Raw genomic sequence first — 24,582 nt, 5'->3', positions numbered from 1 at the left:
GAGAGGGCATCACAGCTTCAGAGCTATTTACCAATCTTGAATTTTGATAGCAAAATAATACAGCAGCAACTCCACAATTTCCAATCAAGGTGACCAACAGGTTCACCCTTCGATGGTCTATATTTTAGCATAAAGATAGCAGAATGGTGATCAGCAATCGCACGCCAAATTTAACCAATATGAAGAGGCAACAAGCACCTAATTTGCTCCAAATGAAAACACACTACATATCTATAAGCAAAAGCAAAACTATATTTTAATTTAACCCCAACAAAGGTTTAAACACCACGTCTATAAAGATTTCAATGCGGGATTTGATCATATAAAACATTCATTCATCAGTCCCCCGCAACTAATGCAAACCCTACAACCCTAAACTTTGACCCAAGTCTGATGGAATGCCTCACTTGGAGAACCTCGAGGGAACCCCTAGGAAGCAAACTCAGAAATATAAAGATTTGTTCCAGAAAATAAAGAAGAAAAAGAAAAATACATAACTAAATGCAGGGAGAGAACCACCCAAACCCAAACTAGACATTTCCATAAAGACATACAGCACCATGAGTTTGCATGCTCCGATGCCCTTGTGGTGCATCTGGATCAGGTTTCTTCCATTTCAATCAGAAAAACCAGTTTGGGAAGTTCTGTGGTGACTCTTCCATCCCTTTTTGCATTGCGTCAGGATAGTCCATGGTAGGCATGTTAAAACCAGGCTCATAATTGAAGTCAGGACCCATATCAGTAGGCTGGTTCCCAAGTTGCTGATCAAGTGGCATCATGTCTTCACGGCCATATAACTGCGGCTGCTGCATTAGGTTGCTGGCCTCTTCAAAGGCACTGCCACCCATTCCAGTCCCCTGCCCAAAGAAGTTATCCTCTATTTGAAACCTCTGCTGAAGAGAATTCTGCCCATCCAATAGAGTCATGCATCCCTGGCTTGCGCCTCCCTGGTTCAAGTTTTTGTTAGGATTGATGTTGTTCTCATAGAAGTTCATCAGCTCATTGATCGATTTCTGCCCATCAGCAGGAATACCCAGATCAGAGATATTGATAGGATTGGCGCTCGATCCAAGACCAGCTGAATTTGAGGGCATAGAGAAAACTGGGGGTTTGCTCTCATTCATCGGCAGGCCAGCGGCGGCTGCTGAGATACCCTGAGGAAGAGTCCTCTGATTTTTGCAGAGGAACTGGTGACTGTTTCTCGAATTCCTGTCCGTGAACCCGAAGCAGACATCATTATGGACACACTGCATGTTATCACAGGTAAAAACGCGCTGGTTCAGCATCAATTCAGGCTCCGCAGCAGTCCTCTTCTGGATGAATTCCATGTTAGTCTCTTCCTTAAGTGGAGCAGAAACCACAAACTTCTCATTCCCTGCAGCAGCAATCAGGTTGAAAGCATCCCCATCAACAGCAACATTCTGGTTCGCACCGTCCTCGCTCTTGCCATCATCAACACCTTCAACATCATATTCACTGGAGCTACTGTTGAAGGAGATGGCCCCTGCAACACCACTTCCTGAGAACGGAGGAGGGTGAGCATCTGGGTGGAGCATGATGTACAACTCCTCCTCCTGTTTGACAACAGCCAGCCATGTCGCACTCTCTTTGGCAGTCATCTTGTCTTGAAGGCACTTAGACTGTCTCACCAGCCTACGTATCTTCTCAATGTCAGGCGACATGTGCTTGATGACAGCAGTCAGAACACTAACTTTCCATGCTTTCTTAAGATCATGTGGTTTCTTGTATGGCGGTGGACCTTGATCTTTGGGGATGCCCAAATCAAGCCACCACTCCTCCTTCCCAGTAGGCCACCACGGTGGCGCGACTCCTTTCTCCAGTGGGAACCTTCGCTGCGGTGGATCACAGTGCTGCATGAGCGCCGACAGGAGAGAGCCCAGTGTTGTGTCCTGAAGCTCCTGCAATGAATGAGGGCTTGCAGTCCCAGGGTTCAATTCATTAGCAGTGCCCGGAATGGAGTTTTCAGCCTGGTATTTGGCAATAGCAGCAGGCCCATTTCGGTCGAACCGGACTTTCTCCTTCCACCAGCCCCTCAGGTTGTCCGATGCCCCGCTCACAGGCTTGCCTTTCTCAGGAATGATCCCATAGACAAAGCCTTGGGCCTTGCAGACCTCCATCATTTTCAGCATGTACTTCAGGATCCCATCCTGCGCACGGGACATCTTTTTGCGTCGCGCCTGCTCCTGAGACTGCCGCTGCTTGGATGAGTCAGCCCCTTGTTCCTTGTTCTTGTTCTGTAGCTGCTCTTTCAAACGCTTCAGCAGCATCCGGTCCCTCCACATTCGCCGCTCAAGTTCTTCAATGTCAACTTCATCATCGCTGTCTTCTTCTCCAGCCTCAGCAAAGTTCTCAGGAAGAGGATCCACTAGATCTCCCTCGCCTAAAATGGCATCACCAACAACAGGCTGATTAAGGAGGGAGCCATAACTGAGATTCTTCTCTGTAGCACAGGGCATGAGTGGCACATAGTTGTTTTGGCCACCAGAGAACATCATTCCATCCATTAATAGCCCAGCCATCATTGCAAGCAGCACGAGCAATCAAGTCTTTATTACACAGAATCGAAAACAGACGAAAGAAAGTCCTGCAATCAAAGAACACAAGCATAAAAATCAGAGGGGTGTCATCTCCAAAATGCAACAATCTTTTTCAATTAGCATGCATGGAATTGGACAATGTTATTATCTATTAACAACATTATATAATTTGTATGTACCTCATGAAGTAACAGACAACAAAAGAAATTAAATGCAAAGGAGGATTTTCAAAGATACAATAGGAAATACCCTCTTTGCATATATATTCAAATAATAGATATGCATTAAATTCAAGAAATAAAAAGGAAAACTCATTCCATGCGTATAAATAAATACGAAACGCATGCCATCATGTTGAAAATGGAAGAAATATGTTTGATCAAAAGCATGCATTAATCTATATCTAATTTTAACATGACAGAGTGCGAAGACAAGCGTAGCGGCACAGGGTCAAGGCCTAAGGCAACCATCTTGTGGCAGAGAAAGAAAAAAAGAAGGCAAAAAAGTTAGGTCTGCCCCCAATCTGCCCCTCCGAAGAAGCCTTTTCCTAGAGGGCCAAAACGAAAGGCTCTTGTTCTTCGCATATACCTATTATTGAAAAGCAATAATACCCATAGCTTCAAGCAATTTTTGATTTATTTGCAGAATTGATGTGAAAACCATATATCCCAAATTATGTATGAAAAATAAAGGGGGGGAGAAAATCCATTTAATAGACTAGTTTGCATATATAGGAGAAAAGAAATCACATCAGGAACAGCAAGCTCTGGACAAATCAGTTCTCTGGTATAGATCATGAGACCCTTCTAAATACAAATATACATCCTTTTTTTTTTACAGGAAAAGGACATGAAAATATTCAGCATGCAAGCAATCTGAATAATGGAGCATACCAGCCCATAGAGTGTTAGAAACACAAAATTAATCAATTCTATACAGCAAACACTTAGTCAAGCAAAATTATTGATCTTTAATTAGTACGATAAAACAATTATCAGGGGCAACAAGGACTGATCATGATATAGTTTCAAGGAAACATTTTTTTTCTTTTTTTGAAGGGGAGAGGGGGGAGAGAGAAAGAGATAGAAAGAGGGTGGAGAGAGAGAGAGAGCTTCCCCCTGTCCAAACTAACATTCAGACAAGCAGCAAGCAGGACAATTAACACATTCTCATAAGAAGAAAAATTAAATCACTTCAAGAAACATGTAAAGCCAACCGAGAGAATTAAAACAAACAGCAACACATTTTTTCCACTGAATGGAAAAAAGTTTCCAAGCAACATGCATACCAGCATAGTAGACCCACATCCAAATTCCAAACAATCACTTCACATATGGGTGGGTTAATGTAAGAACTCAGAAAAAGCATATCAAGATGCACCATTAAAGCATCACATATATAGCATAGAAGGAGAAATAAACTCCATTCACCCCACATCATTCACTAAACATCCAATGTTTTCCTTTCCATGTTCACACAAAACAAACACAAAATCAGAAATCGAAACTGAAACCCATCCGAAGTTTCGAAGGCAGCAAAACAAATTTACTATCATAGAAATATCTCTAAGCCCAACAGAACAGACATCCATATCAGACCCAACAACAGCAGAGCCTCGGAAAGGGAAACAAAGAGAGATCAAAGTGAATCTCTAAGTAAGCCAAGACGTAAATGAAATGGAAAAGGAAAGTAAGAAGCCTCTCAAGAAAGGGTAAACACTAGACATCATTCAGTCACCAAAAAACAGAAATCTAATAAACCAATCACCTTTTCATGATCTAATAAGCAAATATTAACAATAACAAATATTGACAACAACAACAACAACAAATATTGACAACAACAACAACAACAAATATTGACAACAACAACAACAACAATCATAATAATAATACTCCATAAAATCCATCATCCCTGATTCTAATTACCGACGTCAAAAAGCTCCAAGATCGATGGCGGCGGCAGCGAAATTAGACCATGAATCAGAACATTAACTTTATGATCGTAATGAATCAACTGAGCTTAGTTGAGGGGGCCGCAAGAATAAAGAGATTGATATTTTTTCCCCTCTACAAAATGGATATGGAGAAGTTTTAAAGTTTTGATGGAAGAAAGATGAAGAAACTCCAAGCAAAAAGATGAAATTTTTTGAAATAACTAAGAGGGCTTATTGCAGATGCCGATACTCGTCCGTCTTTATCCCCCCATCTCATCTCCCATCTATAAAAAAAGGGAAATATTTGGGCATAAATAAAAAAGACACGACGTGCAATCCGATCGCGTATGTCAGAATCGGACCCAAATTCGAAGAAAAATGACGCGTTTCTCACTGGATACGGCAAAACAAAAAGCGAAACCGCCTAAGATTAAAACTGTCGTCCGAACAACAAAAAACAGAGGAGAAAGAAAGAAATCCAGGTACCCAAATTCCGACAAATTCCTCGATTCGGATCATAGTAGCTACGGTCGAGCTACCTTAATACAGGGAGAAGACGGATACAAAAGAGGGAAGAAAGCGGAAATCTATCCTAAAAAGTAGGGGGATTAAAAAGGCGACTTTGGGTTGGAGAATAGAAGAGGCTCGAAAGTCGTCTCTAATGGCTATATGAAAGAGCCTTTTTCTTATGAAAGGCCTCTGCGATTCCGCCATTAAAGCTGACCAATCGAGCTCTGAATCCCACCCAAAATTATTTTTTTAAGGGAAAAAAAAGATTTTTTTATGATGAACCGGGAAAAGAATCGCAAAAATAAACAGTGGCTTAGGAAAAGCACTGAAAACGAGAAAAGACGTTTACAGAGCAGAAGAAGCTAGAACAAGGAAAAGGAGACGCCTTTTCGAAGAGAAGAGAGGAAAAAACGAACCTTCTGTTTACCACTACTTCTTCTCGGCTTTGGCTGACCGGTTCTGGTCCTTCCTTTACCGACGACGGCGAGCAATACGAGAAGATAGAGTGAAGAGGAGAGAAGAGAAGAAGGATTAGGAGAAGGGGGATCGGTAACTGGGGAGAGATTAGAAAGGAAATGGGAGGAGGTGGTCCTCGCCTCTCTCTCTCTCTCTCTCTCGAGTGGGGGTGGGGGGTGGGGCATGGGAGGAAGAAGACACGACGCGGGGGGCGGTGTGTTGGATAAAATAGGGGAAAGTAAAAGGCGAAAGACGGTGGTGGGTAAAATTTTCGGGCAGAGGGTTGGATTTGCTCCTCCAACGTGTGGGCTCAGCGGTCTGACCGCTGGCTCGGCCACTTTCCTGGAGGGTTCCCCCACCTCACTGCCCCTTGATGCAATCACTTTTCTACCCTCATAATATTATTCAATTTGCAATACGCTTGACAAGAAGGCTTATAGCATCCTATTTGGATTTGCAGATGGTGACTCGATGCAAGCATTATAGTTTAGCTATCTCAAAATGATATTTAAAAAAAGTAATATGAAATATCTAATTAAAATTAAATTCTTAAATCTTTAATGTGTGTGTGACAATTGAAAGAGATGATGTATAATTAGAGCTATTTACATATCAAACACAATATGTGCTGCAATTGCCTGGCTCTAATTCTAATATTCCTTATTTGAGGATTAAGTACTTGCATGTGTATATTGTAAGAGGAGAAATAATTCATATAAATTTATTTGAATCATGAAGCTATAAGTTAGATCGCATATGGCAGAACTAAAGTTGTCAATTAGACTACTAAAATATTGATATAATATTTCATATAAGAAAGTAAAATTGGTAATTTTTATTGCGAGGCTGTTATGGGTTGTGTCATAATTTCTAAAATTAGGTTTAGGGATGTAGGGCATAAAAGTCAAATTAAAGAATAGGGTATGCAAATATCTAGGGTAGCATGAAATGTCTACAGTAGCATGCAATATATGTAGTAGCATGTAGGAGTATTGAACTTCAAATATTTTCTATTTCTAGAATTTTGAATAGATGGAGTTTTAATTTTCAAGTCCTAACGATCAAGAGAGCATGTACTAGCAGCGATACGGCATATTGAATGTGAGTATTACTACTAATTGTCTTTTCATTTTTTGGTTATTTTTTTTTTGTCGCATGTAATGGTTAGGGATCGGCAAAATACACCAGCAATAGATATCTTATGTGTGGTTTGACTATTTATAAAGTTCCACGAAGTTGGAACAGAGTAGCAATCAAATGTCATTTTTCTTTACATATTGATGTTTATTAAATCAAAGTAGTATTTTTATTTAATATTATAAGATGATTGAAAACAAAGATTTCTTAATTGATATTTCGACAAATAATTGTGTAGCTCATTTTTATTAAAAGACAAAAGTTCACGATTGCCGTATTATTTTAAAAAAACAGTCGAAGTGAACGCAGCCTTAAAGTACAAGTTCATAGGACATTGAAGTATTAAAAAAAGTAATCTTTTGTTATTTATGAGAGATATCATACATGATTAAGTGAACATTCTAATACCTAATTGAAACATGGCAAGGGTAAAAAGAAACAATCGTTTAAGAAGTTTAGCGGAGTTTGAATATGGCGGAAAATTCTCTAACTACATGTTGTCTAGGAAAGTTAATTTGGCAAAACAAGCAACAGTAGAAGGGTGAGTCTTGGCCCAATGATAATATTGCCTTATTTTGACCGAAGTATCTCAATTTTGAATATAGTTACAATCTTTTTGCACGTGAGGGTAATAAGCTACATGCTTCTAACTATCATTCATTGCACGACTACTCGTGCTGCTCATATTAGTGAATTCGAAACTTTAATTTGGTCCAAAATAAGAAATGATATTCATTTTATTTGAGTAAAATGAGAAAAGAATTAAAAAAAATCAAATATTATGCTTATAAAAAATTATCATAAAAAACCTAATTATTTATTTAATTTTGACCCTTAAAATCATCACATTTAATTCCCTTCTAGCTTGGTTTAAAGGCCTAAATGAATTTCCATGTGATACAACGAAAATAGAACAATGAATGGATGGATTATAATAAAATCTTTTATCTAATTTAAAGAGCTTCACGATGTTGTGACAATCAACAGTGGAGGAGGATTTAGGCTAGTTCTGCAAAACTAAAGGACTGAAAAGGATAATCTGGTCATTGTACAGAGAGACACCCACCATCCCAGGGGCAATCTGGTAAATGGATAGGAGAAGTTTTATCAAATCCAATTAACATTACGCGCCGCCAGAACAGGAGGCTGGCCAACGCGCATGTGCCTCTGTTTCGTGCAGTGCGGCCACGCATATCTGCTGCGGCTCCACGGCTCCGCACCCTTGGCCGCCCATAAATAAATAAATAAATATATATATATATATATATATATATATATATATATATATATATATATATATATATATATATGTATATGTATGTATATGTATCTGTATGTATATATATACGTATGTATATGTATCTGTATGTATATATATACGTATGTATATATGTATATATATATATACATATATATATATGTATTATTTTATTTTTTTTGTCGTCCACTATTTTGGAAGATCTTCTGGACTAAGTATGCTTGTGTTTCTCCATCACTGTACAGTCTATTTTTTAGTAAGCAGTTAAATGTGCGCATGTGAAATTAGCAGCTGATGTAAAAAAAGATCTAAAAAAATTATTCTTGTACTAAAAAAAACGAGTTAGTGTTTAATAGAAAAATAAAAATTATTTGACTGGAACAACTTAGAAGGCGCATTATCTTCAATATAATTTCTCTAAAAATATATATTTACAGTTTAAATCTAAATTAGATATATTCTCTTTCACAAATAAATATTTTAAATATTATGACCTACATCCATTGAATACTTAGGAAATTATTTCTTGCCACGTACCCACAAAAAGACACCTGACCTTCACCATTTCACTCGCAATTGAAAGAAAAAAAAGAATATTTCCGGCCTCGGGACTTGCTCCTCCTCAGAGGTGTTTGGACTTTGCGCAGCCAATGTTTCGTCAACGTTATCACTGTCGTACACGTCTACTCTGAACAAATCTTGGCCGTCCACCATGTGGGTCCTATGATTGGCTTTTTGGACGTTAGCACGTCTATTTGTCGCCGTGGACGCCTCCAGCGCACGTTAGCGCGTGCCTAGTGTAATCTAACATATTTGCGAAGGACAAGCCTGCATCCTTATCTTTTACTGGCTCCTCCCATAAATATCTCACACATGTTATAGCTACCTGATGAATTCTCAGCTATGGAAAGTATTGAACGGCTGAGATGGCAGCATATTTAGGAAATATTTTTTAATATAACAATTGTTTTTCCTGTCGATATCCATCTACTAATATTCTCAAATAAATATTATATTTTGCTTCTAGATCGTTTCATTATTTTTTTCTCACCAATAACTTTTCTCACTATTTTATTGGTTATTATCTGAGCATATCCATGCCATTAAAGTTTGCTGGAACCTAATCTTACATATATTTGGTCACATATTTGCTGCAATAACAGTCACTGTAATGTAATGCAAGTTTGAGACAGAAAAAAAGGAAATAAAATCTTAAATTATATACAAATAGTAAAAAAATATTATCTAAATAATGTTTTATTATTAAGAAAATCTCAATGAATATGAATTGATTTGGAACAGTTAGTTTTGGTCCTTATCAGCTTGAGTTTTCAAAAGCAATTTAAGATCCTTTGATAAAATTTTTAGGAAAATTTTACAGTACATATATATTGTGATGTGTATTTGATCATATAAGACTTTGCTTAAAAGGATTATCTGATCCTTATCTTATAGTTATTATTTAGTCGCCGATAAATATCTGTGGGAATTTTTACGGCAGACAATCTTTTGGCACTATATGGTGACTTGATATTCTTTTATTCCAGATAGGGACGAGAGGGGATCCCAGCTAATGGGTGAGGAACGCGTGGCACGTGTTGGCTGTCCGACAGCTATCACGTGGGGGACGGGCCCTTGATGTCATGCGGCCACGTGGTTCACTGCCGCTGCGCTAGTATAATGTCATTCTCAAACTTTGGCTCATATACTATCGGGAAAAAAAAGTATATATTGTACGACCAAATGATCGGCATTGCATGTTTCTACGAAGAGTTTTGATTTGATGGTAAAGAGGTTTACCCCCAACTCTCTCTCTCTCTCTCTCTCTCTCTCTCTCTCTCTCTCTCTATATATATATATATATATATATATATATATATATATATATGTATATATATATATATATATGTATATATATATATGTATATATATATTTACAAAGGATGGAAGCGGAGCTGGGGCAAGTCAGACGCCATTTAGGCTTCAAGATAAGGCCTATAAAAAGTTCAACCTTAATTTAGATAGATACTTGGCTTGACTCAAACCTGGCCTGAGCTTGAACTAGATCCAACAATAGAGACCGAAGTCAACCTCGATCATTAGCCTGATACCCGACCATTTATAATGACCTGGTCAAACTAATTGGGTTTACTGAGTTGTTAAACTGGGTCCAACTTTGGGTGTGGCCATGTGGGTCGGGGGAGACCAGGTCAGATCCATCTATATCAAGATTTTTCGAAGCATCCTGAAGCCGATGGCCGATCTTCTTTCCGTATGTGCACTCTCCCACCTCTACATCACTAAGGTTCTTCAATTCTGCCACCTCTCCATCCTCATTTGTCTAGTTCTTTGGTTCCTAAACATGGTGAACCTTTCCTTCAATTTTTCGTCAGTCGCCGGTCTATGTTCCAAGCAAGGCAGATACAACATCCCGACTGCTCCACATTTGGAAGCCCAACCACTACCTCTGGAACGTTTGTTACAATCTCTCCAATGTCGTTGGCTTCCGTCCCGACAACCGCTAGTAGACAATCCATGCCAAACTTCGCCTAATTGCCGCCAACGTCCTCCAAGGTTCAAGTCAATGTGGTTGGTGGCGAGGAGGAACTAAGGCTCCTCCTTGATCTCAATCTCACAAGGTTGAGGATGTCATAGGAGGTCACCAATTAGATCTCACGATCATGCTCCTCAGTATAAGAGCCTCCTCTTTGGATCGTCAATGGTGTTTCGAGCCCTACTAGAGCGATACCTCCAGTTTGAGAAGCTCGATCTCGCCAATAAATCTCAAGAGGGGAATCCCGATGCTTTGAAGCTTTGAAGGAGGCGTTGGATTTATATGAAAAGAGAATTGTAGCCATGAAAAATATCGAAATGCTAGCGGCGGAACCCTAGATCCAGAGGAGTTAGAGGAGCGATGCCCTAGGTGACCAGCGACAGAGCAACGACTCCCAACTAGATGCTTAATCCCAATTTAACCAAATCGGATCAGCCTAGTTTTGCCCCAAATGAGTTAATTTGGGTCGACCTGACTATTCATCGGGTCATGCCCAAGCCTGGGCTTAGGTCGAGCTTTGGTTTTCTAGAACCACAGCGCAAACCTCAAGTAAAAAATTTGGCCTCAACTAGGGCCTGGCTCGACTCGAACCTTCTCTAGCCCTACACCTACCCCCCTCCACTCATTCTAGGAAGGCTATTTATCTAAATTTCATAGCTTATTGGTTGAGCCAGTTTATTGGATTGAAGAATGGATGATATGATTAGATCGGTCAAAATATTGGGTTAGGACTTGATTGAAAACATGACTCTCCTGATCAGAACCCAGGAATTCAACATGAACCAAAGAAGAGATTGGGGTTGTCCCTAGTAATGGTCTGGCTCTTAGAGGGAAGGAAGCCGAGAGTGAAGAGGTTGCCTAGGGATGGGGAGAGAAGGCATTAGTGATGGAGGTGTCGGAGATAAAGTTCAAGCAGGGGGCGAGACTAGGGCAAAAGAGGTTAGCGATGCAACTAGAGGTGGGGTCACAAACAAATTAAGAAGTCATTGGATTTTTAAGTTCTCCATTGACTTCTCTCTTTACTCGCAAAAGCCATTAGCATATATTATCAAGGTCAGGAGAGAGGTTAAGGGCGGGTGGAGGCAGGGTCAACGTGGTCGGCAAGGGCAAGCACCCTGAGGGACTTGGGGAGGTCACTAATGGTGACGAGGTGCTAGGGGGAGAATCTGACAAAATGTAGAAAAAAAGCGAGAGGAGGGGGGTTGGGTGAGATGAGAGAAAATGAGTACGTAAAAAAGAAAAATATATCTTTTCTCAATTAAGCTTTATTTTTAAATAAAATTATGAGCCTGTTGTTGAATATGACAATTTCACCTGGTAAATAGATAATTAAGGATCACCATAGATTTTAGTTCGGATAGTGCTTCCTTGGCGTCCCTTCGTGCATGCTGTTGGGGGAAAAAAAAGTTGCTCCGGAACATACGACCGCATGGCCTGAAGGCGCCCAGCTCGGCATTCGACTTGGAGGCGCCCGGCCCGGTGTCCGCCCTGAAAGCGCCCGCCCCGGCGTCCGGCCTGAAGGCGCCCGGCCCGGCGTCCGGCCTGAAGGCGCCCGGTCCGGTGTCCGACCTGAAAGCGCCCGACCTGTCTACTGCGGTCACATCCACCTACGATACGACCAGGAACCATGCCCTGCCGCCGCCATCAACAATCAATGCGCATGGTCTCTGCAGACCTCCGGCTTACTCAACAATTAATGCGCATGGTCTCTGCAAACCTCCGGCTAACTCAACAATTAATGCGCATGGTCTCTGCAGACCTCCGGCCTACTCAATAATTAATGCGCGTGCCTTCTGCTATCTACGGATCTCAAGCCCTCCACAGCAAATCTGCTCGGCATCGTTTGATCAACCATGACAACTCCTTGGCTCCGGTCTGATCTGCTACGGCAAGGCATTAATTCGCATGATCGCGCATTAATTCACACGATATGCTCAATCATATGGTAACTTCGCCCCGTCATATCACAGGTAATCCAGTACCCCACTATAAAAGGGGAACCCTCCTATCTTAGTGGGGGTTGGACTCAAAAACTCAGGAACACACATCTCCTTCTTTCTTCTACACATTAAGCCCCCTCTGACTTAAGCATCGGAGGGCCGACGCCGGAAACCCCGGCCACCGGCTTGCTGCAGGTCTCCCGGAGGACGCCGCTCGTCGACGGACCGCCATCTGCCATTCCAGCATCGGAGCTCCTCCTTCTCAGCCGACGGTCGCCCCCGGGTCCAATTTCCAGCAACAGTTGGCGCTAGAGGAAGGGCCCGAGTCGTGGCCATGAAGTTGAGAAGTAAAGGAGCCTCCAATGCTTTCCGGCGTCTTCCAGCAAGTCCTGGACACTCTGTCCAGAACTCGCCACCTCCGGCTGATCCCCAAGTCCAGCCGGAACAGTTCAACGTCCTGGTGCAGCAGGTCCAGGCTTTGGCTGCTGCCATGCAGGGATTGCAACGCGGGGAAGCCCCGCATATGCCGCCTCCGCAGGCCCAGGTCCAGCCAGTGCTTCCCCCAAATGGACCGGTGCCCCAGGGCCAAAACCTCCACGGCTCCTCGAGGGCCAACAATGAAGAACGATGCGGTTGCCGAGACCCAGCCCGGGCGTCTCCCCGGAGAGAGTTGCCAGGGAGGAGCACAGACAGAAGGCCGCAGCTTTCAGAAGCTGAGTCAGCCCCGGACCGTCATGGGCCGGAGCAGACTACCGTGGCAATCCCCCAGGCTGGGGAGCTCGACAGGAAGGTCAAGAACCTTGAGCGCCAAATTGAGGCGCTTCACAGCAGAAAAGCAAGGCGCGAGGGTGACTTTGAGTTTACCACCAAGTCCTCCTTTTCCCACCAGATCGAGGATGAGCCGATCCCACCGAGGTTCAAAATACCCCAAGTGGAGCTTTACAACAGAACTACCGACCCTCTCGATCATTTAGAAAGTTACCGAGCGCTCATGGCATTACAAGGGTCCTCGGAGGCTGTGCTCTGCAATGCCTTCCCAACAACTCTTCGGGGGACGGCTCGGCTTTGGTTTTCTGGACTAAAGCCGAGCACGGTATCTTCCTTTGAGCAGCTCGGCAGACAGTTAGCCACCAACTTTGCTGCCAGCAGACGCCAGCGGCGGACGTCAGATTTCCTTCTCGACATCAAACAAAAGGAGGGAGAGTTCCTCAAAGACTACCTCGACTGCTTCACCGCCGCAACCTGGGAGGTTCGCGAGCTCGACCAGTCGATAGCCATGTCGGCACTAAAGACTGGGGCTCGCTCCTACAGATTCCTCTTCTCCATCGAGAAGAGCTTCTCCGCTGACTTCACCGAAATGCTGGCCCGAGCTTGGAAGTATGCAAAGGCCGAGGAGGCTATCGCCTCCAGGCGGGGCGCGACCGAGCAGGCTTCAAAGAAGCAGAAGCGCCGTGAGGAGCGCGGCTGCCAGAGAAGCCGATCCCCCCACCGAGATAAGAATCTCCCCCGGCTAAGGAGTCCGCCCCGACAGCGGGGACAGCCTCGACCAAGGTCTCCGTTTCGACCGAGATCTCCGCTGCAACCACGAATGCCCGCGGGGAGATACGAGAACTACACTCTCATCAACGCATCCCGGGCCGAGATCCTGATGGAGATAGAAAGTCGGGACTTCTTCCGACCTCCACCCCGATGCGGGATACAGGAGCCTGGCGCACTCCGAGGAAGTATTGCCGCTTCCACCGAGACCACGGCCACGATACGGAGGGTTGTTTCCAGCTCCAAGACGAGATCAAGGCACTTATCCGTCGCGGAGTACTCAACCGGTTCGTGCGGAACCGGCATGAGGAAAGAAGGCCAGTGGAAAATGCCCCCCAGCCCGAGAATCAAAATGACAATGGGCCTATTGCCGGCACCATCAACACCATTGGAGGGAACTCGACTGAAGAACTAATCGACGGAAGGACCCTTCATAAGCGCCCGCGCACTTCCGAAGCCATCTCATTCTCGGACGATGACATAGAAGGAGTTGAGACTCCTCACGATGACGCTGTGGTCATCTCTATGATTGTAAATAAGTTTGATGTAAAACGCGTCCTAGTTGATAATGGAAGCTCGGCAAATATTTTATACTACCATGCCTACCAAAAAATGGGGTTAACAGAAAGCCAGCTTCGAAGGATGAATGCCCCGCTGGTCGGATTCACCGGGAACTCGATCCTAGTCGAGGGCGAGATCAGCTTTCTTGTCACAGTCAGGCTCGCCCCCCGAGAAAGTACAGTGAGGACGGACTTTCTTGTGGTCCGTCTGCCTTCAGCCTACAACGCCATCCTTGGACGACCAGGGCTAAATGCCCTCCGAGCTGTAGTCTCGATCTATCACCTACTCATGCGGTTTCCCACCAACCGAGTAGGCGAAGTCCGCGGGGACTAGTCAATAGCTAAACGGTGCTACATGGCAACTCACCAGGCAAAGGAACCGGCTAAGGAACCAAGCCGAGAAGGGATACCGGCCGAGGCGCCAACTCAAACGCCCGACCAAATGCTGCCTATTGAAACCTTGGAAGTGCGGGACGACCCCCGAAAAGGACGGGTAGAATCCGGTGAGCTTCTTACCCAGGTTCCTTTACAAGAAAATTGCCCAGAGCTAACCGTGCAGGTCGGCTCCGGCCTAAGCTCCCTCGAAAGGGACCACCTGATCCAGTTCCTTCGGTCCAACATGGACGTCTTCGCCTGGTCGCCCGCCGACATGCCGGGAATCGACCCTGAGGTCATGGTTCACCGACTCCAGGTGAAGCCAATCTGCAAGCCCGTGCGACAGAAAAAACGGGGCTATGCCCCGGAACGACAACGAGCAGCGGCCGAGGAAGTAGATAAACTTCTCGAGGCTGGCTTCATCCGGGAGGTCTCCTATCCAGACTGGCTCGCCAACGTGGTCCTCATGAAGAAATCCAACGAAAAGTGGCGCATGTGCGTGGACTACACCGACTTGAATAAAGCCTGCCCAAAGGACAGTTTTCCGCTCCCCAGCATCGACCAGCTCGTGGACTCCATCTCGGGACACTAGTTGCTAACATTCATGGACGCCTTCTCGGGATACAATCAAATCCGAATGGCGTCAGAAGACGAGGAGAAGACGGCTTTCATCACCGACAAGGGCACTTACTGCTACAAAGTGATGCCTTTCAGGTTCAAAAATGCCGGAGCAACATACCAGAGGCTGGTCAGTCAAGTTTTCAAGAACCAAATAGGCCGAAACATGGAGGTCTATGTGGACGACATGCTGGTGAAGAGCCGAACAGCAGGGGACCATATGGCTGACCTTAATGAGACATTCTCCAAACTCAGAAAGTATCAGATGAAGCTTAACCCTGCCAAGTGCGCATTCGGAGTCACCTCGGACAAATTTCTTGGGTTCGTGGTAACCCAACGGGGAATCGAAGCAAACCCTGAGAAGATCCGAGCACTACAGAAGATGGTGCCGCCAAAAACGGTCAAGGAAGTACAGCGACTCACCGAAAGGGTCGCGGCTTTGGGGAGGTTTGTCTCCAGGTCGGCCGAGCGATGCCTCCCATTCTTCAAAATCCTCAAGTGACCGAAAGACTTCTTATGTTCGGAGGAATGTCAGCAGGCATTTGAAGAGCTTAGGCACCTCTTTGCTTCCCCTCCACTACTCACAAAGCCCCAGCAGGGTGAGCTCCTCTATTTGTACCTGGCCGTCTCTCCGGTAGCAGTAAGCTCGGTCTTGGTCCGAGAAGAGAGCAAACTTCAAAGACCAGTATATTATGCCAGCCGGGTCCTGAGGGATGCCGAAACCCGATATTCCAAATTGGAGAAGACAATTTTCGCCCTGGTCATCTCGGCTCGGAGGCTCCGGTCTTACTTCCAGGCCCACACTGTGGCCATACTGACCGACCAGCCTATGAAGCAGATCCTGCAACGATCGGATCGCACCAGAAGGATTTTCAAGTGGGCAGTCGAGCTCGGAGAGTTCGACCTCGAATACCGTCCGAGGCCGGCGATCAAAGCCCAAGCGCTCACCGATTTCATCGTAGAGTGCACTTTGCCGGACGATCCAGAGCTCTCACTCATGCCAACGGAGGGGACCCTAAAGCAGCCATGGGTCCTATATGTGGACGGCTCCTCGACCTCGGGGGGTAGCGGAGCAGGTCTCGTCCTTACAAGTCCGGATGGGGTGATTGCGGAGCAGGCCTTACGCCTCGAGTTCCCAACCTCGAATAATGAGGCAGAGTACGAGGCGCTCATCGCCGGGCTCAAGCTGGCAAAGGAGCTGAAAGTGGAAAACCTAAAGATTTTCAGTGACTCCTAGCTGGTCGTGAGCCAGATTTTAGGAGATTTTGAAGCCAGAGAGCTGTCGATGTAGAAATATCTCCAAAAGGTGCGGGACTTCATATCTACTCTAGGCTCCTTCAACATCCAACATATTTCTAGAACGGAGAACCTAAGGGCGGACCAATTGTCGAAGCTGGCGACTTCCCGCATGAGCGAGCTCCCGAAGACGACGGTGCTTAAATACCTCCAAACGCCCAGCACCGAAGAGCCTGAGCCAGCCCTTTGCATTGAGGCCGAGCCGAGCTGGATGGATGAACTTGTCAACTATCTTCAGGATGGAGTCCTCCCTGACGACGAGCTCGAGGTTCGCCGAGTCAAATGCCAAGCCCCCCGGTACATATTATATGAAGGTAAGCTCTACCGGAAGTCCTTCACCTCTCCCCTCCTCAGATGTCTCCGCCCGTCAGAGACGGACTACGCGATGCGGGAGGTTCATGAAGGGATCTGCGGGAGTCATTTGGGAGGCCGAGCGCTGGCTCACAAAATCCTGCGCCAGGGATACTACTGGCCCACACTTTAGAAGGATGCAACGGACTTCGTCCGAAAGTGCGACCGGTGCCAGCGGAACGCCAAAATCCAACGCCGACCTTCGGCTCCGCTGACCTCGATCGCTGCCCCCTGGCCTTTTGCCCAATGGGGAATTGACATCCTGGGGCCCTTTTCCCTGGCCTCCGAACAGAGAAAATTCCTGGTGGTCTTCATTGACTATTTCACCAAATGGGTCGAAGCCGAACCGGTGGCCCGGATTACTGAGTAGAAGATGCAGAATTTTGTCTGAAAGTCGATCATCTGTAGATTCGGACTCCTCGGGTCCTCATATCTGACAACGGCCGCCAGTTCGACAACGTCCGTTTTGGAGAATTCTGCTCCGAGCTCGGCATCGATCACTATTTCACCTCGGTCGCCCATCCACAGACAAATGAAAAAATTGAGGTAACAAACCGCACTATTTTGTAGGAACTCAAGGCCAGGCTCGACCGGTACAAGGGGCAGTGGGTCGAGAACTTGTACAATATTCTCTGGGCCTACCGGACTACATTTCGACTACCTACCGGCAAGACCCCCTTCAACCTGGCGTATGGAACAGAGGCTGTTATCCCTTTGGAGATTGGACTACCCTCACCGAGGGTGGAGTGCTACAATGCTGGCTCCAACTCCTCTCAGCTTAGAAACAATTTGGACCTCGTTGAAGAGGCGAGGGAGGCCGCCCGAGTCCGTATGACGAGATACCAATGAAAGACGGCGCAGTACTACAACGCCAAAGTCAAGGCCAAGTCTTTCGAAGTGGGGGACCTCGTCCTCAGAAGAGCTGAAGCTTCTCAGCCAACCGAGCGGGGGAAGCTGGCCCTGAATTAGGAAGGACCTTCCCGGATCATACGAGTCCAGCGGCCCAGAGCATACAAGTTGGAATCCCTCGAAGGGACCCTCATCTCGCGGAGCTGGAATTCCGAAAACCTTCGGATGTACTACCAGTAGAACCCTAAGGGGTCCTCGGTGATCGGGGACATGAGTCCGGTCTTCTTCTCATGATAATCTGCAGTTCTTTAATCATGTTATGTTTCTCCTGATATTGGGATATTTGTGATCCTCATATTACTCGATCGAGCCCGGATGCCCGACTTAGCTCGGATGCCCGACCAAGCTCGGATGCTCTAGTCAAGTCTAAAGCGCCTCGCTGCGCCGATATCGAGCTCAATCTCGATCTCCCTTAAATCCCTTGACTAAGATCGGGATTCCCTGAGTGTCGATAGTGCGTTCCCAGATTCCTCGACCTCGGAAAGCGTCGCAGGTCGACAGTGCATTTCCAGACCCCTCGACCTTGCGCACGATCCCTCGACTAAGGTCGGGATGCCCCAAGTGTCGATAGTGCGTTCCTAGACCCCTCGACCTCGGAAAGCATCGCAGGTCGACAGTGCGTTTCCAGATCCCTCGACCTTGCGCACGATCCCTCGACTAAGGTCGGGATGCCCCGAGTGTCGATAGTGCGTTCCCAGACCCCTCGACCTCGGGAAGCGACACCAGGTCAACAGCGAGCCCGAGCTCCCTCAACCTCATGCTCGATCCCTCAACTAAGGTCGGGATGCCCCGTATGTCGATAGTGCGTTTCCAGACTCCTCGACCTCGGAAAGTGACACCAGGTCGACAGCGAGCCCGAGCTCCCCCGACCCCATGTTCGATCCCTCGACTAAGGTCGAGATGCCCCGTAAGTCGACAACGAGCCCAAGTCCACTCGGCCTCGGGAAGACATACGGGGTAGAGCCTTCGCCCCCCCCCCCCCCTCCCGTAACACTCGACAACGACAAAGGGGTGGCACCTACGTGGATTCCCCGACAACAACACTCCAGCAAGGAGCGGACTACGGGCCAGAAAACGCCCCTAAAAGCTAGCCACAACGCGAAGCGCCTGGCTCCAACAGTGCAAGAGTGGTCTCCAGTCCAGTCCATACAGACCCCGCCGAATGACGGCTCGGCCAAGCCCAAACATCAAAAGTCGAGCACGGCCTGTAACAACGACCTCGAGCCTTGATGCACTGGCCGAGCTTGGAAGTACCGAAGCACTTGCCATAAATTTCGATTCTGCTTGTTGGTACTTCGACCAAGTTTGAGATCAACAGCCGCAAAATGCCCCAATGTTAATTTGATCTGCGATCTCTTCGGAGACCGAACCTAAAGCAGACCTAAAAGACGAGCCCCTTTTGGGGCCCAGAGTCCGAACGCAGCACTTCGGCGATTCGGGAGCCGAGCCCTAAGGCTCGGCAAAATTTGAACTCGAGCTCAAGGGCTCGGCGAAATGTGAGTCCGAGCTCGAGGACTCCACGAGTTTTCGTAAAGCATGTTGGACCTAAGCTTAACTGCCTAGCAAACATGATCGAAACCTAAGTCTGTGAACCTAAGAAGTAATTGCAGCTTCAGCTCCAGCCCCGAGGTCGTCCGCCACGACCGCTTCGAAATTCTCGGCTGGGGCGTCTCTGGGTTCTCCTGCCTGCCCGGCCGCGGTTGCAGAAGCCTCGGCCGGAATCTCGCCAGCAGCCTCAGGTGTGGCGTAAGGCACTCCCTCAGGATCCCCCTCGGCGGGAGCCTCCCAAGTGGCCTCCTCGGCCGCCTGAACTTCGGCCCTAGCCGGATCTTTAGACGTGTTGACCCCCTAATGGATTTTGATGAATACAAAACACTAGAGTATAATTCTCTTTATATTAACAATTTACTTGAGCATTTCAGGTGTTTAACTAAGAATATTGTTAAAAATTGTCAAGGCATGTTCCCATATTTTTCGAGGATTTATTGAAGATTTTTTGAGATGAAGAAAATGGATCAGGGGCAGCCGAGACGTCTCCGGGTTGTTCCAGAGACGTCTCTGGCACGTAGAGGAGGAACTGGCACGTCTGGAGACGTCCCCGGCACCTGCCGAGGCGTCTCGCAGGGTCGGAGTCGACTCTCGACTTTTCGGAGTCGACTCTCTCAGAGACGGCAGAAAGGCCGATTTCAAGGGATGCGCGCGAGTCGTCTCCGAAGGACGCGGAGTCGTCCCCACGCATAAAGCACAAACATCCCGAGACGTCCCCAGAAAGCGCGGAGTCGACTCTCTCAGGGATTCCAGAGGACTTGTTTTTCGTTGATAAAACTTTGGAGTCGTCCCCGATGTCACGGAGTCGTCCCCATGCATAAAGCACAAACATCTCGAGACGTCCCCGTAAAGTGCCGAGCCGACTCTCTCAGAAAAACAGAAAAACAAGTAGTCGAGCTGTTCTTCTTCGGAGTCATCCCCAGAAAGCGCCGAGTCGACTCCAACATCGTCAAACGATTTTTTATACAGCCGAGACGTCTCTCGTTCAAGCGGAGACGTCTCCGGAGCGCCTGGGACGCGACTGACACACTTTTGCAGGTTTGTTTGAATTTCAAACGGTCATATTTTTGTATCTAACGGATCTATTGCTTGTAGGACTATAAAAAGGAGCTTTTAAGTGCCTTTAAACAACTTCTCACCAACCAAACATAAGATCATTCAAGAGAGAAGAAAGAGAAAGAGGTTCAAGGGAGTTAGTGCTTTCAAGAGGAGAAATCAAGTGCATTCAAGTCTTCCTCATCTGATTTCATGCTCATCTACTCACTCCCACTCGGCAATCAAAGCTCGCATTCAAGCCAACGTGATCCACATCGGAGGAACCACCATCATCCACGCTTTCAACGGCAAAAAGGGTTCTTCCGATTTTGTTGTTTCTCATTGTTCTATTTGCTTTCATAAGAGCTTTTAAATCCTTGTAAAACAATCAAATATTGTGCTTGTTCCAGTCAAGGGACTTGGAACAAGGGATAGGCGTCCCAAACCTAGGTTAAATTGGGGGATTGTAGGGTTCGTTGTTAGCCCGGGGCAAAACAACGAGTTGGGTAGTTCACTCGAAAAACTACCGGACTGTAAACGCTGATTATAGTGAAAATTCCCAAAGATGTTTGGGGAGTGGATGTAGGAGCAGTGGAAGCTCCGAACCACTATAAACCTTTGTGTTTGCAATTGACTGTGGTTACAACTTTAGTTTCACTTTTGCACATACACTTGTGTGTTTTCTTTTAATTAGACAAAAAGTTTTAAAACACCCAATTCACCCCCCTCTTTGGTGACCATCTCTGGGCAACAAGTGGTATCAGAGCAGGTGCTCTGTGTATTCTAGAAGACCTAACCGTCTTTGCCAAAGATCAAGATGGCAACACCCTTCAACAATGTTCCTGCTGAGGGACAGGCTACCAATAGACCTCCACTCTTCAATGGGACAAATTATTCCTATTGGAAGACTAGAATGAGAATCTTTATTCAAGCACAAGATTATGCCTTGTGGAGGGTTATAATCAAAGGACCACACGAACCATCTCATATAGTAAATGGCGTTCAGGTTCCCAAACCTAGAGAGGATTGGGATGAGAATGATAGTAAGTTAGTTCAACTCAATGCTAGAGCGATGAATTCATTGTTTTGTGCTCTAGATGTAAATGAGTTTAATAGAGTCTCCACCTGTAGTTCCGCCAAGGAAATATGGGATAGGCTTGAAGTTACCCACGAGGGTACTAATCAAGTCAAAGAATCTAAAATGAACATTCTAGTTTACAAATATGAGTTATTTAAAATGGAACCCAATGAAACTATTTCATGCATGTTCACACGCTTCACTGATATAATAAATGGTCTAAAGAATTTGGGTAAATCTTATACTAACTCAGAACTTGTGAGAAAAATTCTCAGGTCCTTGCCAAAAGTTTGGGAAGCGAAGGTCACGGCAATCGTAGAAGTTAAAGACCTCAACACTTTGGCACTTGAAGAACTATTGGGCTCATTGATGACGCATGAGCTCACAATGAAGCAACATGAAGAAGATGTGCCAAAGAAGAAGACAATCGCCCTCAAGGCTACTTCAAGTGCTTGTGAAGAAGAAAGCAGTGAAAGCGAAGAAGAAAGTGAAGATGAAGACTTGGGCTTAATAGTAAGAAAGTTCAAAAAATTCATGAGAAGAAAGAAGACCTTCCCAAGAAAGAAGTTTGGAGAGAGAAATGATTGGAAAAAGGAAAAAAAAAAAAGAAAGAGACCCAATCATATGTTATGATTGCAAGAGACCCGGACACATCCGCTCCGAATGCCCTCAACAGAAGAAGCACTATGAAAAGAAGAAGAAGAAGGCGTTGAAAACAACTTGGGATGATAGTGACACATCCTCCTCCGAGGAAGAGAAGGATGAGACCGCCAACTTGTGTTTCATGGCATTCGACGACGATGAGGTATGTCAAAGCTCAACTACAGATTTTACTTTAGAAGAATTATATGAAGCTTTCCAAGAACTCATGAATGATTGTGGTATGTTAGGAGCAAAAAATAAAGAACTAAAGGCCTCCAATCAAAAACTAAAGGATGACATTAAGAACCTATTGATTGAAAAGGAGAGCCATAAAAATGATAGCATCATTGACCTAAAGGATAAAAATTCAAAACTTATCATTGAAAATGAAACGGCAAAAACACTCATTAAGGAATTAAATCTAAGAGTCAAACTCCTACTCAATAGTAATACTTCACTTGCACAAAATGTTGAATCCCTTAAAAATGATAAGGAAGAATTAGCTAAAGAAAATTTGAACCTTAAAGATGAGCTACATAAGTATAAACCAATTGTGCAGAAATTTACACATAGCTCGGAAAAATTAAATCTTATTCTATCTAATCAAAGAGCTGTTTTTAATAAAGCCGGATTAGGATACAAAACTAGCAAACAACAAAAATATCTAAAGAACTTTTTTGTAAAAGCAAAAGATGTCAAAACTGAAAAACCTACATGCTTCTATTGTGAAAAAAGTGGACATAAAGCTTATTCTTGTATTCAAAGAAAGATTCAAACCAATAAGAACACACTTGTAAAGGATAAAAACACAACTAAAATGTGGGTGCCTAAGGGAACCAACTACACTAACCAAGAAGGACCCAAGAAAACTTGGGTACCTAAGAGCTTCACATGACTATTTTGCAGGTATGCCTTGCAGCCGGGAGCAAAAAGAGAATGTGGTATCTCGATAGCGGTTGCTCAAGGCATATGACCGGTGACAAGAGCCTTTTCGTCACCTTGAAATCAAAAGAAGGAGTAGTCACATTTGGAGACAATGCTAAAGGTCAAATCATTGGCATTGGTAAAATCTCCATATCACCCTCCTCATTTATTGACAATGTATTGTTAGTTAATGGATTAAAACATAATTTATTAAGTATAAGTCAATTTTGTGACAAGGGCTTTAAAGTGTCATTTGAATCTTTCCTATGCATAATTAGTAGTCCAATTGACAATGAGATCATACTTATGGGACATAGACTTGAAAATGTTTACATGGTAGACCTTGATGATCTCACCATGAAGGATGGCCAATGTCTTGTAGCCACGGATGCCAAGGTCAATGAGACTAGCTGGTTATGGCATCGTAGGTTAGGGCATGCTAGCATGGATTTAATTTCTAAATTGATTATAAAAGATCTAGTCAAAGGACTACCAAAAATAGACTTTGAAAAGAACAAGATTTGTGCTGCGTGTCAACTAGGAAAACAAACAAGAAGCTCTTTCAAATCTAAGAACATAGTCTCAACATCAAAATCCTTAGAACTAATTCACATGGATTTATTTGGACCCCCTAGAACTGCTAGTCTAGGGGGTAAGAAGTTTGGTCTTGTAATTGTTGATGATTTTTCACGTTATACATGGGTTTCATTTCTTGCCCACAAAGATGAGTCCTTTCCCGCTTTTATCAAGTTTCATAATAGGATTTCGAATGAACTTAATCTTAAACTAAAAGCAATTAGGAGTGATCATGGTACCGAGTTTGAAAATCAGCATTTTGAAAAATTTTGTAAAGAAAACGGTATCAATCACAATTTTTCGGCCCCTAGGATACCCCAACAAAATGGGGTAGTAGAAAGGAAGAATCGCACACTAGCAGATATGGCTCGTACCATGTTGTGCGAATCGGATCTACCAAAATATTTTTGGGCTGAAGCAATAAATACTGCCTGTCATATTTTAAACCGTGCCTTAGTTAGATCTATCTTAAAGAAAACACCTTATGAGTTGTTGAAAAATAAGAAGCCCAATATAAGTTATTTTCATGTTTTCGATTGTCGTTGCTTTATTTTAAACAATGGAAAGGACAATCTAAGTAAATTTAGTGCTAAATCAGATGAGGGGATCTTCTTAGGTTATTCCTCATCTAGTAGAGCATACAGGGTCTTCAACAAGAGAACTCTCGTTGTTGCAGAATCCATTCATGTTGTTTTTGATGAAGCTAATGGAGATTCTTCTAGAAAAGAAGAAGATGGTGATGCAGGTATACTTGAAGACAGAATGAAGGAGTTCTCCATACAAGA

At 44.9% G+C, this 24,582-nt stretch overlaps 1 protein-coding gene across 2 annotated transcripts; it reads right to left on the bottom strand.

The window, feature by feature from the left end:
• Nucleotides 1-230: 230 nt before the first annotated feature.
• Nucleotides 231-5,835, bottom strand: LOC103721270 (protein ETHYLENE-INSENSITIVE 3-like 1a). Of its 2 annotated transcripts, XM_088713696.2 has the most exons (4): nucleotides 5,421-5,625; nucleotides 4,717-4,778; nucleotides 4,487-4,627; nucleotides 231-2,605 (listed from the first exon to the last, which is right to left on the bottom strand). In XM_088713696.2, the coding sequence occupies exon 4, from the start codon at nucleotides 2,541-2,543 to the stop codon at nucleotides 621-623; it is 1,923 nt and encodes a 640-aa protein (XP_088569822.2). In that variant the 5' UTR covers nucleotides 2,544-2,605; nucleotides 4,487-4,627; nucleotides 4,717-4,778; nucleotides 5,421-5,625; the 3' UTR covers nucleotides 231-620. The 2 variants fall into 2 exon arrangements, with proteins under 2 accessions (XP_088569822.2, XP_008809629.4); XM_008811407.6 differs by lacking the exons at nucleotides 4,487-4,627; nucleotides 4,717-4,778 and having other exon boundaries at nucleotides 5,421-5,835.
• Nucleotides 5,836-24,582: the final 18,747 nt, after the last annotated feature.

This window comes from Phoenix dactylifera, chromosome 17, assembly GCF_051530095.1.
Source record: "Phoenix dactylifera cultivar Ajwa chromosome 17, Ajwa_hap1_PhDact_Kaust_v1.1, whole genome shotgun sequence".
NCBI lineage: Eukaryota > Viridiplantae > Streptophyta > Magnoliopsida > Arecales > Arecaceae > Phoenix > Phoenix dactylifera.
This window is presented reverse-complemented; position numbering and strand designations above follow the sequence as displayed.